This window comes from Haliotis asinina, chromosome 11 (assembly GCF_037392515.1).
Source record: "Haliotis asinina isolate JCU_RB_2024 chromosome 11, JCU_Hal_asi_v2, whole genome shotgun sequence".
NCBI classification, from domain to species: domain Eukaryota; kingdom Metazoa; phylum Mollusca; class Gastropoda; order Lepetellida; family Haliotidae; genus Haliotis; species Haliotis asinina.
This window is the reverse complement of record NC_090290.1, coordinates 50,797,767-50,817,526: the sequence shown is the minus strand read 5'-3', so window position 1 is coordinate 50,817,526 and position 19,760 is coordinate 50,797,767. Positions and strand designations below refer to the sequence as shown.

The window sequence follows — 19,760 nt, the reverse complement described above, 5'->3', positions numbered from 1 at the left end:
ATTTTATAAAAGATTGATAAAAGAGAGATTGGGCGCCTATTTTGTAAAAACTGTTTTGATTTATTTTCCTTTGGAATACAAGTTATGAGGCCCTGATCATTCTTGCTCTTCATTCTTACTATAATTCATTCCTTCATTCTAAAATTCCGACTGAACTGAACTGAAGTTCTGAAGTTGCGCTGGGAATAAGCCAAGTCACTGTGTGCGTTGGAGCAGGACGAAACAGACTTTAATTAGTACAAATGGTAAAGGAAGCAAGGGAGTAACCTATCCCTGTGGATTATCCCTGATTGTAATAATGAGTGAGAGAGTGAGTTAAAATTTCAGTCACATCGGCAATATTGCAGCCATATAACATAATGAATGCTCAAAGAGGTTAATGAAATGAAACAGGACAGTTGAAGGACAAAACGTTAAAAACATTTGCTTCACATTTTGTGTCATATTCTCAGATGTGTTGTTTTGTAAGTAACATATCAATATGTACCAACATTATTTGGCTCTGATCCATTGAGACAATGCTAAGAAATATGTATATGCTACAATGGACACCGTTTGTGAAGGTGATCATAACGTTGTATTGTTTTTCACTAACGTTACATACTCTATTATTTAAATGGTGTAAACATATTTTTCTACTGAAATAGATTTAATGGCTGTGTATTTGAGAAATTTAAGCAACATCACACTCGCTGTTTAGATGCAGTTCGTGGATGGATAACTTAACTATGTAGACGCTATGATATACCAAAACCTTACATATTGTATATGTGTATAATTCAAATTTTGCAGAGGAAAATTATCACCTTTATTTGTATTTACTAAATCTAATAACTGGCGAAAAAACACTTTCGCATTTTATCATTTAAATCAAAATAAAGTGTCTTACTTTTGTAAATCTTGTGAATATGTAAATATGTGGAAATCATATGCAAAGCTCACCGAAGGTCAATATGAAACCGTAGTGTTCTGGAAAAAGGTGAGCATTTGTTTTCCTGCTCGTATCATAGTCAACATTTCTGTGTTATTTTACTTGCACTGTGATATCAATGCCTTTTACCCACAGCATGAAGGTGGCCCTCGTTTTGCTGTGTCTGCTTCCCTTGGCCTACAGCCAACTCCTTGGAAACGGTGAGTCTCTTTAATAGGAGTGAGTGAGTGAGTGAGCTGCAATCAAGGAAGGATGGCAGCTGCAATATGTCACCAGCCCAAAATGGATTTAACCAGACCAGACATCAAGATATGGTGAATTTACTCAGATGTATGGAACATCTGAAACATTTACCACACCATCGGTCTGGTTAGCTGTAAATTTAGAAATCTACCCGTCTCGGACGGGCCTTATTTCATACGCTGCCAAAATACTACACACTATCTAACTAGGAAGACATTATCACGACCTGTTTCATTAGGTCCTCGTGTGTGAATATATAACTGATGACTGAATTAGATGGTGGAACTGAACATGAAGTTTTTTATGGTATGCTCCCGTGTTTCTTGTGTATTCATGCCGTATTCGACTTACTGCTTTAGTGCTGAGAACTTTGAAGATTCAAATACGAAACAAAGAGTAATCGAGCGCGTTTCTTTCTCAGTTCAAAAAGCTGGAATAGCCATCCATGCAACCATCATAGTTAACACGTTCTTTGTCAGCAAAGGACTTTGTTAAAGTAACAAGTAAATCTGTCGAGGCAGCTGATTCAGCAAATCTGGTGCCTTCATAGCGAATGATATATCTCCCATTTGCTTTGTTTTGGGGGATTGTTAAAATAAGGTTAAGTAACAGACGTATAATTAGAATTTCTATTTCAGTCCTTGACACAGCTGAGCTGCACAAACTGGTGAACGCTGTTGTTGAGAAATTCGGAACGGACGCTACCGAAAAACAATGTGAAAAGGAATGCACTGTTCTCTTTACCAACGACATTCTCGACCTCGGTTGCGACTTTGCCTGCAGGGGGTAAGTTCATTATGAAGCACAGAATCCAGATTGGATACCAGCTCGAGACACTGATGGAGTATTACAGTTGTTTTTGGTGACACAACAAGCTGGGTTTTTCAGTTATGGTGATCATGTACAATATATCACTGCGATGATTATGTGAGGCGAGAAGACCAGAAGTAATCTATTTAGCTTTCGTTTTGTTTGGTTAAATGTTCAGATATAGAACTTGAAAAAGCTGGCTTTATATCACATGGACCATATCTATATCATGTGCATTTGCATGTGATTTATACTGAGGCAAGAACTAAATCTGCTTGGACGATCTTTGTTATAATGATTTGTTATTACATCTCAAACTGTTGTTTATTCACAGAATCCAGGATCTGATCAAGAAGCTCCATACATAAAGGCTGATGCTGTAATGAAAATTCTTGAAATAAATTGATAAAAGAGGCCTTTATTTATTGAATCTTCAGTACACCTACAGAGTACCGGACGCCTACCAATCATAATGTTTAGTGTAACGTGCAATTGCATTCGAAACATAAGGGACGTACTTTGTGTGTGAGATCGTACGGGTAGATGATCCTACCCTGTTTGCAATGCGAGACACTTCACAGGACTCTGGTTTCACCTGCTGTGAACTAGCACCTGAAAAGGTTGGTTCACTTCATTCAATGTTATTGGAACAAAGAAGCCGCCTCAAAACAATTTACAGGCCAAATCCAAATCCAGATTTAGATGCCTTTGGAAAGTGGTCAAATGAACGAAAAGTTATGTATGGGCATGTTCTGAGTGAGGGTGAGAATCTGCGCTGGATGAGTGTGTTGCCCGTAAGGACCGGGTTAGAATACTGGCTTTCAGTAGCCCAGGTTTGCCGTAAGATGTGAATGACGGTATCAGGTTGTCAGGCTCACTGGCTTGGCTGACTCATGTCATCGGTTCCCACTTGCGCAGGTCGATGCTCATATTTTTGATCACTGGATTGTCTGGTCCAGACTCGAATATGAACAGATCGAAGCTATATAGCTGGAGTATTGCTGAGAGCTAACTAAACCCACTCACTCACTGGATGAGAGTGTGAAATCGCTCTCTATTAGGTGCCTAACCCTGAATGGGAGGTTCAAACGCCAGGTGGGAATTGTCTCAACTGACTAGGACTAATACCAAATATAACATATGCTGAGTTCCATTCAAACGCCAGAGAATAATATGTGTCGAATATCTCAAAAAGTCAAGTATCTGGAAACACTTTGTGTGGCCATTATATTAATGGTAATATTGCGAAAAACATGATAAAGCCATTCTCAGTCATAAGATCCAATCTCCTTTATAATGTAAAGAACGAAGAAATAAACAAGTAAGTACCATTTGTTTCTAATCCTTTTCTTCTCCTCATTGTGCAAGTCTAAACAGGTTATCTTGTCAGGGCAATACACGACGGATGTTATCAGGAGAGGTTTGATACCCTAGTGCTTAGATCATCAGATCATCCGTTCGTCCCTTCTGGACACAATACGTGAAGTCTCTTCCAGCAGCTCATTCAGTATTGGTGGAATATTGATGAAAGGGCCGCAAACTTACTCCAATATTATCAACTGGGACGTGTGACCCATTTACGTCTCTTTGACACCAGAGTAGGACCTGAAAATTCCACTTACAGCCATCTTGACGTCGCAAGACTATTCCGATTTTCACAGACGATAATGTCTGTGATCCATTCACGAAGCTGTCTCAATGTTTAAAAGCAGAGACACACGCTAAGCTAAGTTGATTCTTGAAGCAAAGTTAACGTAGGTAAAAGACAAGTATTGCCAAACGCCATTCTGATGCAAAACGATTTGACAGTATCATTTGCACCTGGCCATGGAGTATTCAAAACAGAGGACAAAGACACTGAGAGGGAGATCGGTAACATATGAGATACCATCATTTTTCTTGAGAAAATGCTACGTGTTGGAAGTGGGAGCGCCTTTGGATGTTATCGAAATGACTGTGACCTTTCTTGCAACACTGTCTACTCACATAAATAGCATTGGTCAGAACTGATTTTTATCACAAGACATTTTTTCCTTATTCACAAGCTCCATACAGAAAAACACAGGCATGTTGTTGTTATGATATGGTCCTTGTGTTTGAAAGGAACAATGTGTGTATGTGTCCGTGTGAGTGTGTCGCTCAGTGCTTTAATGTAAATTCTTGAAATAAATTGTTAAAAGTGGACTTTTTAATTGTATCGTCAGTACACCTACGGAACAGCGGATACCTACCAGCCATTTTGTTTAGTGTCATGTGCGGCTGCTTTCGAAAAAATATAGGAACATCAGAAACAAAAACACCCCTTATAATCGGATTACTGGGGACGCCATCCGGTTAGTGAAACCATCCGACAATTTTGTACATAAAAGGTTAGTTATCACGAACGTTACAGTTACAGATTTGCCATGACAAGGGTGGAAAAAAACCCCACAGAACCAGGAAAATATAACACTGACAAGTCTCAGAGGGGATTTAGCAGCCATGTTGGTGTGAAAGAATGACAAAACCCAGTGATAGATTAACGAGTGTCTTTTTTATGCATTATGAAAATGGGAATGGTAAATTAACACAAAATGCCAAATGCCCAATACCTGTCCAGCATGTCATATACATGATAATTTATCAACTGAATAATACCTAAAATTACATTTTAGTAAAAAGTTGTATGCGTTGAGCTTGTTAGAAGTTTTAAAGATAAATGGAAAAGATAGAGGACACCCCCTCTTGGGAACTCCTGTGAGACGCCACGGTTCAGTGGTTAAAGATCTACGACCTTCTATGCTCTCTGCTTATTATATTAAGGATGGTGATGTAGATGAAGGTTACGCAGGAAAATAAATTAGGTGATGTGGGTATACTACGTCAACAGGCAACTGTGCACTGAAGCAGATAGTTTGTTATTTTAACCTGTCTGACAATTGTTATGTCTGACCAGGGTGTCTCTTACAAGCTGATGTTAACACATTTGATCTAACGATAGTTTTGCATTCTTAAAGATCACATGCAACAAAACAAATCAAACATAATTAAAACACAATTATCACTTATTCATGACGTCTAATATACATTGCTGCTTGTTAAAAAAACAGATAAACAAAATTATAAGTGTACAATCGCGATTCAAAAGTGCAATATTTTGTACTTACTTTGGGCTTACTTCCCTCCAAACGAAGCCCGCGGGAGACCGAACCCAGTCATAGCGGGTGACTGTGCACTCAAGGTAACGACGACTTCCGATTGGCTGTTTCATTTGCTGGTGCGCTGAGGGCTCATTGTGTGTACAGAAAGATGATCTGTTTGATGGGCCTTTTTCTAAGTATGGTTAGTCACAAGAAAGTGAGATTCTTTAAGGATAACAACTTCTTTTATTGTACTTGATGCATCGTTTCAGTATGGATTCATATACCGTTGTCAAACAAAATCATTTACACTAGAATAAGTTGTTATCCCTAGTGAATGTATATAGAGATGTTGGAGTTTGTAAATGCACGTTCTCTGAGTTCTTTGAGTTCGATCAAATCAAAAATCATCTCAGCAGAGATGGTAAACTACTGCGTGACTGGAAAGTGTCATTCGTCCAAATACTAAGCAGGACTTGAAACTGACAAGACTTTGTACCAGTTTCCGTCAAATCCAGTCATCCGAAAAATGGCTGTAGTATGTTTGCAGCCCACAGTCAAAAACATGCCATGTGTACAAGTATCACACCTGTCTAATTACATAATGTGGCAGAGACAGGACTCGGTTGCACGAGTCATAAATCAATTTATTTTGTTTATGGCGTATAGTCTGATAGGCGTCAAGTTCAAATTGCATGTGGTCAATGATTGAAGCTGTCTATTGTATATTGTCTTTAACAGACAGGCAGGCAGATATATAGGTGTCAATACACCAGACATTGAGCTTTCTCTGTGACAGAGGCTGCTTACTACAATCAAAAAGGTTTTTTTTATGTAACGAGTAGATTATGTACTTGTTGGTGTACACAACCAAGATTAGACCACTGCTCACGACCTCATACTCCGAGCATGCGTACTGTTTCAAGCTCCGCGAACCTATTCACGGCGCATGCGTTATGGGCGCAGTGCAGCACAGCTGTTGAAACCAGTTTTTCCTCCAGCGCTGGGGGAAATTTAGTGAATCGTTTGAACTCCGGTTTTGCGGGCTTTTTTTCATCGCAAAGCATAAGGTTTTGCCCACGACCGAATGTATTCAACAACGGAAACTTTGACAATATACCGTGTGTCACCTAGAAAGAAACACAGATTTGGTGCTTTGTGTTTCCTTTGTGAGGTCTTTTACAAGGACATTAGCTCACGACTGGTGATGTCCTGGACAGAAGGTGACTATTTTGAATTCTGTCCTTAATTACCCCGTTGGGGATCCGTAATTACTTATTTGTTCTGAAGGAGCACAGTCTATGTATTCTATATCTAACTGGTTATTGGCGAATGTCGGTGGGATTGACAAGACATATTTCAATACAGTTTAAAGATCTCACAGCACTGTTAATCAATGTGCCCAGCACAGTCTTTATGTCACTGGAGTTCGGTCCCTCTTGATTTGGGCTTTAACATATAACTTCAACGTCATTGATATAGCTTGAATTGTGTTATATTTATAGAATACCTAAATTCAAAAGAGTCTCAAGACTTAGAATTCTAAGTTTACATTGTATGTGTTGCTGGAATGAAAGTTCTGCGTTCAGGCCCGTGATGATCTGGAGTAGAACAGGGCTTCAGCAACCCATGCTTGCCACAAAAGGCGACTACGCTTGACGAAAGAGCGAATAAAAGGATCGGGTGGTTAGGCTCGCTGACTTGGTTGACACGTCATCGGTTCCCAGTTGTGCAGATCGATGCTCATGCTGTTGATCACTGGATTGTCTGGTCCAAACTCGATAATCTATAAACCGCCCCCATATAGCTGGAATATTGCAGTGTGCGACATAAAACTAAACTCACTAAATTAAACTGAAATTATTTGTCATTATAATTTCATCTATTTTAACCACATGTTTGAAAATATTGAAAACAGGCAAATGAAAATATTTTTGTCCACGAGCGAGATTAGTCGAGTTAAGAGCGGGATGATTTCAGTTTTTTTGTCTTGGTACTTATAAACACACTTTCATTCATTTACAACCTCCATAACAATAGAAACAACCTATGTATTTTGAGTGGAAGTGCAGATTCTTGTAAGTAGCGGAATTCAGTCAAAATGAGTTGAATTTTGTGTGCCATGATACTTATAAGTATATTCACATTCATTTACAACCTCCAAAAAACACAGGTAAAGAGTAAATGTAATTACTCTCACATATGTTTTAAACTCCCCCTGAATTCGCAAAAATAAATCAAAATCAGATCAAATTTATGTCATGATACTCATAAATGTACTTTCATTCATTTACATCTTCCAAAACATTGGAAAAGATATATTTGGATTAAATGGAAATATTCTCACCCATGGGCCAAATGTTTTCCCCTGGGCGAGATGTTTTAAAAAATCGCTCTATATTAACGGAATTAAGTCAAAATGAGTTGAAATTTGTGTCATGATACTCACAAATGTACTTTCATCCATTTACATCCTTCAAAACATTGGAAAAGATATATATGGAGTAAATATTCTCGCCATGGGCCAAATGTTTTTCTCCCATAGGTGAAACTTTTTTTAGAAAAAACCCCTGTAAATTAGCAGAATTGAGTCCAAATGAGTTAAATTTGCGTCATGATACTCATAAATGTACTTTCATTCTGTTACATCTTCCCAAACATGTGAAAAGATATATTTGGATTAAAAGGAAATGTTCTCACCCATGGGCCAAATGTTTTCGCCCATGGGCGAGATTTTTTTTAAAAATCACTCTAAATTAACGGAATTAAGTCAAAATCAGTTGAAATTTGTGTTAGGATAATTATGAACATACTTTCATCCATTCACAACTTTAAAACATGGAAAAAATATATATTTGGAGTAAAAGGAAATATTCTCACTCATGGGTCAAATATTTTTCCACCTGGGCGAGATTTTTAAAAAAATCGCTCTGAATTAGCAGAAATCAGTCAAAATAAGCTGAATTTCCGACACTAATAAATATACTTTCATTTATTTAAAACTGCAAAACATGGAAAAAAACATGTATTTTCAGTGAAATTAAATATTCTCGTCCAAGCGCCAATATGTTTTTCACCCATTGGCGAGATTTTTTAAAATCGCTGTCAGTTAGCAGAGTCAAGTCACAACAAGTTGAGATTTGTGTCATGATACTTATTAACAGTTTTTCGTTCATTCACAACCTCCAAAGCATTTATTCCGGGCGAAATGAAACACTCTCACCAATGGGCATGCTCATGGGAGAGTGAGTTTAAATTTTGAATTTTCGACAAAAAAAATTGTTTTTCATTTTTTCGTCCTTAGCACATGTTCATAACAGCTGCATGTTTATCTTTGCTAAAGCGCTTGTGAGAGAGTGGCTACAGCAGGAAGAGTTTCTGGACTTTTGTGAGTCCAGAATTAAATTGTGACGTGTTATATAAAACAGGCAAACAAACAAACTTGTTTCGTTGACACTTTACGTGTCGCCAGAGGTTGAATAAACAAAGTCTCTTTTTAGTGCTTCTGTATCCGGGATCCAACACGATCAGAAGGCAAAAAGGCCAGAATATAAAGGCTACCTACCATTTAAATCCAACTGATGCCCAGATCAAAGAGATTGCCAGCGTTTAAACCCGACTCATGCCTAGAGCATAAAGGTTACCACCGTTTTAATCCGATTCATGCTCAGAACATGAAGTGTACCTGTGCTCACACCTATAACATTTAGGTTATGGCCAGAACATAAAGGCTACGTGTGATTTAAACCACCCTGATGTGCAAGCATATATCATCATGGGAGTGTTTTGAGTGTTTAAAATGGAACGTTACTGTACATTCTATGCATTAAACAGATTTGAATGAGTATCAGAGATGTTTTGGTTTCTGTTGTTCATGGGCCTCGGATAAGATAGAGAGAGCGTGACCAAAATAGTAATAGCAATGGCTTCTTCAAGCGCAGGTCATGAGAAGTAGCATTTGGACCATGTAACTTGTAAGTATATAAAGTGAAGACTTCAGTGCTCTTCAGTTCTCTTCAGTTGCAAGAATTCAGGTAAGAACAAAGAACAACCTAGTGTGCTTTGTGGTATAATAACCACTTGGAGTTTATGACTCTTGTGGCTGTAGAAGCATATTTCTTACACCACAATATTCTTTCTTCATCACAATCCTTAAATTCTAAAGGCTATTCATGCACGGTATTATAATCACCATTACCATTTATGTTTACTTTTTGCAGTTGGTGTAGTTATGCTCTAAATTAATACCATTTAAATTGTGAGCTGAAACTACATAGCAGTAATGGATGATCGAGGAGATTCATGAGTTCCGAAAGGGAATAGTTTTGAAAAAGAAATGAAAGCGGACAATTAAAGGGCAAAAAGTTAGAAACATTTGCTTCACATTTTGTGTCATATTCACAGATGTGTTGTTTTGGAAGTAACATATCAATATGTACCAACATTATTTGGCTCTGATGCATTGAGGCAATGCTGCGAATGATATATATGCTAAAACGGACTCCGTTTGTGAAGGTGATCATAACGTTGTATTGTTTTGCACTGACCTTACATATTCTATTGTTTAGAGGGTGTAAACACATGTTTCTACTGAAATAGATATAATGGCTGTGTATCTGAAAAAATTAAGCAACATCACACTCGCTATTTAGATGCAGTTCGTGGATGGATAACTTAAAAGTATGTAGACGCTATAATATACCAAAACCTTACATATTGTGTATGTGTATAATTCAAATTTTACAGAGGAAAATTATCACCTTTATTTGTATTTACTAAATCTAATAACTGGCGAAAATACCCTTTCGCATTTTATCATTTAAATCAAAATAAAGTGTCTTACTTTTGTAAATCTTGTGAATATGTAAATATGTGGAAATCATATGCAAAGCTCACCGAAGGTCAATATGAAACCGTAGTGTTCTGGAAAAAGGTGAGCATTTGTTTTCCTGCTCGTATCATAGTCAACATTTCTGTGTTATTTTACTTGCACTGTGATATCAATGCCTTTTACCCACTGGCGAAAATACACTTTTATCATTTAAATCAAAATAGAATGTCTTTTGAAAATCTAGAACGTCGTTGCAAAGGAATACCCAGTATCGACTCTCAGAACCAAATATCATTTGGAGTAAAATACGCGAATATGTGGAAATCATATGAAAAGCTCACTGAAGGTCAATATGAAACCGTAGTGTTCTGGAAAAGGGAGAGCATTTGTCTTCCTGCTCGTATCATAGTCAACATTTCTGTGTTATTTAACTTTCACTGTGATATCAATTCCTCTTGTTTACCCACAGCATGAAGGTGGCCCTCGTTTTGCTCTGTCTGCTTCCCTTGGCCTACAGCCAACTCCTTGGAAATAGTGAGTCTCTTAAATCGGTGTATGAAATGAATGAATGAATGAATGAATGAATGAATTTAACCAGACCAGACATCAAGATATGGTGAATTTACTCAGATGTATGGAACATCTGAAACATTTACCACATCATCGGTCTGGTAAGCTGGTAATTTAGAAATCTACCCGTCTCGGACGGGCCTTATATCGTAAACTGCTAAAATTATATACAAGGTTTGACTAGGAAGACATATTATCAGGACCTGTTCATTTAGGTTCTCATACCAGTGGTAGCGGCGAAGGAACTTGTTACAAAGTAATGAGTAGATCTGTGGAGGCAGCTGATTCAGCAAATTTCGTGCCGTCATAGCGAATGCTCAATCACCCATTTGCTGTGTTTTGGGGATTGTTAAAATAACGTTAAGTAACTGACGTATAATGAGAGTTTCTATTTCAGTCCTTGACTCAGCAGAGCTGCACAAACTGGTGAACGGTGTTGTTGAGAAATACGGAACGGACGCTAGCGAAAAACAGTGTGAAAATGAATGCACTGTTCTCTTTACCAACGACATTCTCGACCTCGGTTGTGACTTTGCCTGCAAGGGGTATGTATGTATGCATACACGCCTGTCAGCAAGATAAACCGAACAATCCAGACCAATCACCGAGACTGAGTCTGACATACTGAGGGACAGTTATCAGAGTTGTGATATTTCATGTAGATATTTCACTCATCATATCATATTACTGCGGTGATTGCATAAAGATATGAAAACAAAAATAACTTAACTTCTATTTTGCTGGCTAATTGTTATAATAAATAAATAAATAAATATAATAAATATATAATATAATATATAATATATAATAAATAAATATATTATACACTGATATTTGAAGTTGTATGCCTTACCTTGTAATTTGATCATCGACGTTGTCATGGCACACTGCTTGTCTTGTGTTAATGTGCATATGCATATGCGTCCTATATACTAGGACATCCTATAGATCCTTCCCGTTCATATGTTTTGCAGTGTGGATGAGAGAATGTTTTACGCCGCTTTGAGCACTGTTGCAGCAATAATGCAGTGATCGGTCACAGGGAATGCGCACCACACATTGTAACCATGCCAGGAATCCCCAAACCTGACGCCGGAAAGATTCATTCACTAGTCTACATGTACATCACGCTCCCTCAAGCAAGGAATTGTTTTAATCTGTTTATTGTTTGCAGAATCCAGAACCTTATCAACAGACTCCACACTTAACAGACCACAGAGGAGGTTCTAGCTGTTGCCATAATGTAGACATGTGAAATAAAGTGATAAACCGACGTTATCCTCTTATGGAAATGTTCTTCTCCACGGTGTTGTATCTGTAACACGAGGGAACTAAATCCCAATCACCTGAGAGACCAGATGAAGGGACAGACTGAATGACTGGGAGAGAACTGATATTAAGAGAGAGTTCTTCCCTTTTTATTAAATATACTGAACAGCAAACGAAACGCAAGTTTCGAAAAAATGAAATGTCACGAATGTGTGTATGTTTTCTATTTAGAAATTCGAGAAAAAAAAGTTTGTTTTGCTATGAAATATAGATGAAGTTGTTTGAAATTATGGATTAATGACTTTCACATATTTTATTCATGTTGGGTATCGCATGAAGTCTTTCACTTCTAAAAGGTAAACATAACCCAGCGCAGTTCGTATGTTGACCTTGCAAAGTGACTCTACAATGATTTAACATTGTAAAGCATTGCAAAATTTGGAAGTTATCTGGCTGAGTCCAGTATGGTGCTGGAAAACAGGCACCTGAACGTTTGGTTTGCCGTTACTGGAATAGGAGAATAGGAGTCACTTCAACGAGCTGTCAGCAAGATCACAGATTATGTTGTGACGAATCGCTGAAATTGTCCTTTAGTCTATTTAAACCGCAGTCAGCATTCACGGAATGCCCCGCACCCCGCACCCTGCACCCAATAAGAAATAGCGTGTCCATTGACACATTTGAAGAAGCAGTCAAGAACCCCGTGCTTTGATGTGTGAATATTGTATGGGTCGCATATGTTCATTGTTATTTTGCACAGGCTCATTGCTCTTTCTGTTGTGAAATCCCTGACGCAAGAAACAAGAAACACTTTTCTTGCGTATTTCAAACCGGTATTTACCTAAGTAATGCTCCGTAAAAAAAGAAGGGGTCTGTTCTGTCACGTTGTTTCGGCCAGTCGTCTTCACTTCAGCTTGTTGTTCAACAGTTGAGATGTAATACGGCCTTCTGTAATGATTGAGTCTTGACCAGACAACACAGTGATTGACATCAGCAGATTCGTTTGACGTAGTTCATATAATCTACAAAGTCATTGTGACCACACGTTCTATTAACTAGAATCCCCATAGCATACTGTCCCTGCATAGTTATTCGTCAATGCTTGTTGAATCCACTGAAAGCCCACGATGGGACATTGAATAAATTTCTTAAAATCGTAAAATAACAATTGACTACATGAAAGCGAAATTCCTATATTGATATGATTTTCAACAAGTGCGTGATTCTGACTATTTCATCAGTGCATGTTAATGAATATCGAATAGTGCTGACACTAGGTGTTCGTGAAAGGGAGAGGGTATGGTGTCCCGCCATGAGTACCTATGACAAAGAATAGTGCTGACACCATATGTTCGTGAAAGGGAGAGGGTATGGTGTCCCGCCATGAGTACCTATGACAAACACTTGTCTAAGCAAACCAGCTGGGCATCTCAAAAACGAAAAAGCAAAAATGTGGTAAAAGTCAACATCGTTTATGTCATTGATGTATCAGATGACTACAGAATGCAACCCTCAGTGTGCTTTACAAAGATAGAAACGTGACACTTATACTATTGTCCAAGTGGTGAGGAGTATTATTCTTCGTTTCTCCTTATGACACGTAGTAATGTTTGAGCGTGGTATTGGCGACCACATGAAACATTAGGTGATCACAGGTGTAAAAGACACTAATCATATGCAGCAAGTCAAGTGATCACTCTGCGACCGCAAACTTCTTTTTAGATCGAATGTGATTTTCATGTTCTGTTGTGTACCCTTGGGGGGAAGCTGAATGATCCATGCCAGTTTCATAATGAAAAGCTACTTCCATTATGGGATTCAAGTTAACAAGTTTGAAATGTCGTTAAACACGCATTACAATTTCGTTAACGTCACTAACAGCAGGATTTACTTAACCGTTCAACATACTAGCAATGCGGTTTTGATTATCGGCGAACAATACAGACAAGGACAATTTAACAGGTAATGTCATCATGACATGCTAGTGCACTTTACGTGGCAGATAAGATAGTGGACGCTCCTTGTACTGACAACATATGCCCCATGCATTATAAGAATCATTTCCATCTCGAGATAAGATAGGCATGCTAATATCTGCATATGTGGCACACCTGGACTATGCACTCATGTTTTAGAGTATTTAATAAATAATTGTTCATCTCGATCACAGACTACAGAGAATGAAATATTACTTACAGCTGATAATTAAACAGCTCTGGTGGCGTGTGGCCCTGTGCAGAGCTCAGATCAAAAATCGGTTCCAGTTTATCAACGCTGACCGTGGAGAGTCTTTGGATGGGTAACCGTGTTTGGCAGTTTGACACCTGAGAGTTTCTAGAACTTCGTTCCTACCTCACAACGAAGCACATGCAACAATGTGGTGTCACCTTAGACAGGTGAGATTGTTCAAGATTGGATTGATACTGTTGACCCAGCAGAAAGTGGGCACCTGGTGGGACAAGGCATGTGATGACTGACCATCTAGCGCCTCACGGGCAGCTTGGGTTACCCTGGGTAATAATGTGTTAGTAGTTTGAGCATGCATGAGTGTGCGGAAAAGGTGCGTTATATGTGGCCAGAATTGGTAACTCTTCATGTTTATACAGATGCAGACGTTAGACAGAAAGTCTGAAGAATAGGTTTCCCTTACGGATTTTGTCAGTGAACCTTCTTCAATACACAGTGGCGCTCCGTCCTACCTGCAGGAATAAATAAAGCCTGACATTCCTCATAGATAAGGATGTCAGCATTGCCAAGGATACCAAGACGTGGACATGGGGTTAGGCAGGGATTCCTATTTGACCTCGTGGAATTTTGGCATTTTGTGTAAGGACTAAAACTTTTTCTGATCATTATATAGATTTTTCTGAAGAACCCCTAAACATGTATCCGTTGTCCGAGGGTGTGTGTGTGTACCTTTATCGTTTACAGGGGATCCAGTGTGGAACCACTTGGACTTGTATCGCTTAGAAACGACGTCCGAACGACATATAGGTGTATAGATCCTATGGCAACATCTACATGTCATTTTCTCGACAGTAAGCAAGCATTTTCACCAAACTCACTGGCAATCCTGCTCACTTGTCGGCCGCAAATTACCTTGAGATTCAAGTTACCTGAGCAGATCCGCACAAACAGACTCGGGCCATCCGATTGATGGGAAATAAAATATACAGTGGGATTTTTTTTCTGTTTGCTGATGAGCGCGAAACATTGAACTTGGCAATATTTCTTATAGTTTGAATAATGTACGGAACATTAAATTGGTAAGAATAATTTTAGAGGTGAAATATTTATAAACATAATTTCCCATTGTATATTTTATACGTAATCACAGCGCATCGGTGTTCCTGATCGCTTTACCTTTGACTGTAGACGAAAACGGAATAAAAAATATCTTGCGGGACTGTCTCTTGGGACCAGACATGGTTATACACATCTTAAGCGCTCGTACTGGATAAAGAAGCAACTCCTCCTCCTGGGGCCCTAAAATAGTAGACAATGCGGAAAATGGAAAACATTCTGTCTGGCTGTCCAGGCACTTGACTTTGCGGCTCTAGATGGGGCTTCTCGACGTCGATGGTCCACCCCAGTTGCTTGAGGAGACGGGTCCAGCTGTTTGCGTAGCAACTGAGGGTCGAGATGGTTCAGGATACAATCGTCTATACACGGATCAAAGTCTGTGCCCCTGACATGTTGAAACCGGGTGATCGGGGCTATAATTTTAGTAAACAGCCATGGGACCTTGGAAATGCCAAATGAGAGCTGATAAAGGCAGTCGTTGAACACAAACATCAGGAACCTCCTGCGATGGTGATGAATTGGTACGTGTAGATAAGCATAAGATCGAGACTGGCGAACCAGACCTTGGGTGCAAGCTTGGCACGGAGATGCTCTAATTTAGTTATACCGTGTGGAAGTGAGATGGCTCCTGTTGAAAACTGTGGATCATGCGCAATTTGGGTGAGTAAAACCCCAGGGATTGTTGGGGTTCTAACACTGTCTCTCTAGCATTCTTGTCTATATAGCTAGCAGTGTCTGAATGCTGTCTGCTAGCAGAGATTGTTGGGCTGCAGAGTACTCGCGTGACTGAGGTGTGGAAGTCAGAGGCGGCGACACATCAACGGGAAGTTTATAGTCATCTTCTAGGAAAGTCCAGTTTTGCAAAGAGATCCACAGTCTCCCACCTACTGGAGTTGGTCAAACCTGAAGAATTTGCGGCGGGAAGACCCAGTTGCAGAGGTTCATGTCTTCATTGTCTAGAGTAGGAGCAGTTCCCTCTGCCCCTACCAGGCATCAAGGGAGGCTCCCGGGCACACTCCTGTGGACGGCGCTGTCCATCGGCGTGTCCCCTGCCGCGGCTGTGTCCTCAGTACGTGAAGTACTGTCCCCCGCCACTGAAACAAGGTAGACAAGCGATCAACTCTTGATGCATTATCGTCCGTTAGATCCCAAGCTGCCGCAGACGTCACAGAAGCTAAGACTGGGATGGGTTTCAACATTTGTTTCAGTTCAGGGTCTATCGACAACATCCTCGAGTCCTGTACCCGGTAAGAAGATTGAGGCAAAGTTGATTCATCGTGCGCCGCTCCATTGTGAGCAAAGTCCCGGGTGTGAATCTTGTTGTCACTCTACGAGACTTTGGAGCTTTAATTGTTGAATTAAGGGACAGCTTAGCAAAGTCCTTATCAAGGGAGACAATCGCATCGGCGACCATCGGGTAAGGTGGTATCAACAACTCAGGCGAAAACATAATAGCCTTCTGCTCCTCGGTCACTGCACATGGTGATGGGCAATCAGGGAGCCTGTCATATTCGCTGAAAGAGGGAGGTAGGTGCCTCTATCCTCCTCATTGTAGTCTGGAGAAACGTAACGTTCCTCAGTATTGTCCCATGAAATCGAGGGTCCCTCATGCCGATACGTAGAAGACGTAGGGCGAGGCTCCTTAACAGAAACTACAAAACTTCTTGGGATCGGGAACGCTGGTGAACGACGGGAAGGAAGAGTTCTGGATGGGAAGCGACATGTGCACTAACCACGCCCTGGTGGTCTGGAGCGTCCCTCCTTATCTAAGGAATGATGTGGAGAAAATAATTCGACCTGGACAAACGGCGACGGGCTTCTCGAACGCCGACGAGATCTGGGAGGATTGGAGCGAGACCTCCTCGTACGTCGGGAACGCTAAGCATCTACGCGCCGAGTGCGCTCTTCCAGCAACTGTCGCTGTAAATCATCCTCTTGAGACACAGTCACAGAAGGAGCCCTTCTAGGAATCTTGTTAGCAGCAAGTGGCGTTGGCATAGGCGTAGGCACAGGCAGGGGCGTAGACGATGGCGTCGGCATCGGCGTTGCCATCGACGCAGTAGTATGCAATGGATCAATGGAAGATACCATAGGCGTCGGCGTCCGAATCCCCGCAACAAATGTAGAGACCGGTGCTGGTGTCGGCTCTGGAACGGTGCTCGCTTGCGTAGGCACCGTGGTCGGTAACAAGAGTGTCCGCAGACGTTTCTGAACTTCAGGGTGAGAGAGATGGTCCTGTTGAGACAAATCTGCAAAGGCGTCAGAAGAGCGCTACGGTTCTGGTGTCGGATCATTCGACCATAGGTGAAGAAGAACGGTTGTCCGGGGTACTTGCCAACGACGACCGAGAACCAAGCGATGAAACCGGGACGACATCTTACGTCTGCGTTTCGTAAAGCGTTTCATCTTAGCCACAAGGTAAGCCTTAAAATCCTGGATGGACAAACAAGCACAGTGGTGATACCATTGGACAAAAGAACAAGATACGAAGACGAATTCAAATGCAACGCCACGAGTTGGAAAACAAAACCCCCTTTAACAGAAATGGGAACACCCCTGCGGAAAACATAGGTACGCCCCAACAGGCGGGAAAGGACAGAGTAAACTGCTAAAATGTCTGGCCCCACTGTATCGCGAAGGGCGTGAAAAAAGAGAAAATATAATACCTAATGTGACAAAATACCACAGATCAAGAACATTATGGTGAGAGAGACATTCAAGACAATAAACACCACAAAGGACACGCAGGAGACGTACCAGCAACGTGGAAAACACATCACAAAGCTGTGAACGAAACACGAGGTATCCAGGTAAGTGAAGTTAAAATGTTCTAACCTTCTCCCACATGACGAGAGAAAAGGTAATAAAGCATACCTACCAAACTCACAACTTTAATACTCAAAGTAAGCAGCGAACACGCGAACCAAAAACGTCCGTCTCGTGATCCGCTAGGAGTAAAAGTAAATTGTTTGGATAGTTCGGGAAGGGAGATCTCGTTACTTCAGCTGTTATACATTTGTAGATACGTGAGGTAGCTGTTTGTGAGAATGGCGAATCAACGACTGTCTGATCTCTTATAAGATATGCTTGAGGTAAATGAATAAGAATACCCCAGGTAAGTTTAAAGTATAATGCTTCAGAATTCAAAGTAAGGAATCACGCCGTGAGCGCATTTTTGTCATCTCCAGACTTAAGTTGATAATCTGAAATTAAATGAATTCATACACCATAATGATGTAAATGTGAACTTCAGTGGCCCCGTCTCAATGGGTAGAATAGGTGACCAGTACTTGTGGCACGTGATGTGACCAAGGTGGATTGTACATATAGCAGTAATACAGGTAAATGTATTGCACCGTGCACCCTTTTCACCATAATCCGTAATAAAATCATAGATTTTCACCGCATTCACGAAAGAGGTGGAATTAATATCATGGGGGTTTTCAGAAAATAAACGGATTTGATCGATGCAAATGACAGAAAAAAGTATCACTGTGTCGATTTGGATAAGTAAATAACAAAACTGTCATTGTTGCGATTGGGGTCCGTATTGTACACTTGCTAATAAATCCATCAGCGAGTCCGTGTTAAACTGAATCCAGGCATTGCCACAGTTATTTCTTTTAACTTGTTTTGAAATATTTGTCATTTCGCATCAATTATTTGACTGATTCATTAGTTTTGTTTCGTAAGAAATATCGTCTAGAAAATACGGTGACTGATATAAACTCGGGTTGGATATTACCAGAACAGATCAGTGAGACATCATTTGCTCAACTCACAACAACAAAAGTTTTTATCATTGAATTCGGAAATGGAGGTAAAACATGAAGACTGGACACACAACAATGTTCCTTTAGACATTAAGACATATTATATGTTTTGGGGATTAGTCATATCTTCTATATTGTCATGGTCAGCATCTTGTAAACAATTAGCATGTTAAGCCTTTAAAGCTGTTATTCCAGTATATACAAGTTAAAACAAAAAATGTCAATGTTCGATTGTTAAAGCATTTTATATTTTTATGGTAACATTGCACCGATATTTCCTACATGGAGCAGAGATATAGGACCCTGAATATAATGAGGCAATAGAGAAAGTCCAGTCATCTCATTTTACACGCGTTTACGGGTTGGGAAGTTTGCTTCTAATGAGGCCATTTTAGTTGATACAGGGTGGTTTCCTCTTTTTATTCTCAGCCAAGTTAGAGTAGTTAAATATTGGTGTAAATTATTAAACGTGAAGCAACGATATCCTTATCAGGGCTATAATATATTAGAACTCTTGATGATAATATTACGACCAGTTGTAATAGGGTTCCAAATGCTAGGGGTGTGCTGTTTATATATGGGTATTCTTTTGTTTGGATTGCGCAAGACCCTGGTGAAGAAGACTTATTTCTATTTTCAATAAAGTGAGTGAGTGAGTTGAGTGTTACGCCTCACTCAGCAATATTCTAACTATATGGCGGAATTTTCACTAAAGGTTTCATTAAGTTTACAAGATATGTATTATCAAAACTGGCACAATAATATTTCATCTTAATTCTCGTTTTAGTCATTGTTGATCAAATCGGTGATAGAGCCAGAGAATTATTTAACATCATGAGAATCTAATGATTTATTTTTTAAAATATACACTTTTCACAAGAGCCATGTGTAAATTTCCGTAGACAATTTTA

The 19,760-nt window shown here is 39.8% G+C and overlaps 1 protein-coding gene across 1 annotated transcript; it reads left to right on the top strand.

The window, feature by feature from the left end:
* The first annotated feature begins 1,067 nt into the window (after nucleotides 1-1,067).
* On the top strand, nucleotides 1,068-2,352 carry LOC137255511 (uncharacterized). Its single transcript, XM_067792944.1, has 3 exons — nucleotides 1,068-1,131; nucleotides 1,813-1,960; nucleotides 2,319-2,352. Exons 1-3 carry the CDS (start codon nucleotides 1,068-1,070, stop codon nucleotides 2,350-2,352), a joined length of 246 nt encoding a protein of 81 aa, XP_067649045.1.
* Nucleotides 2,353-19,760: the final 17,408 nt, after the last annotated feature.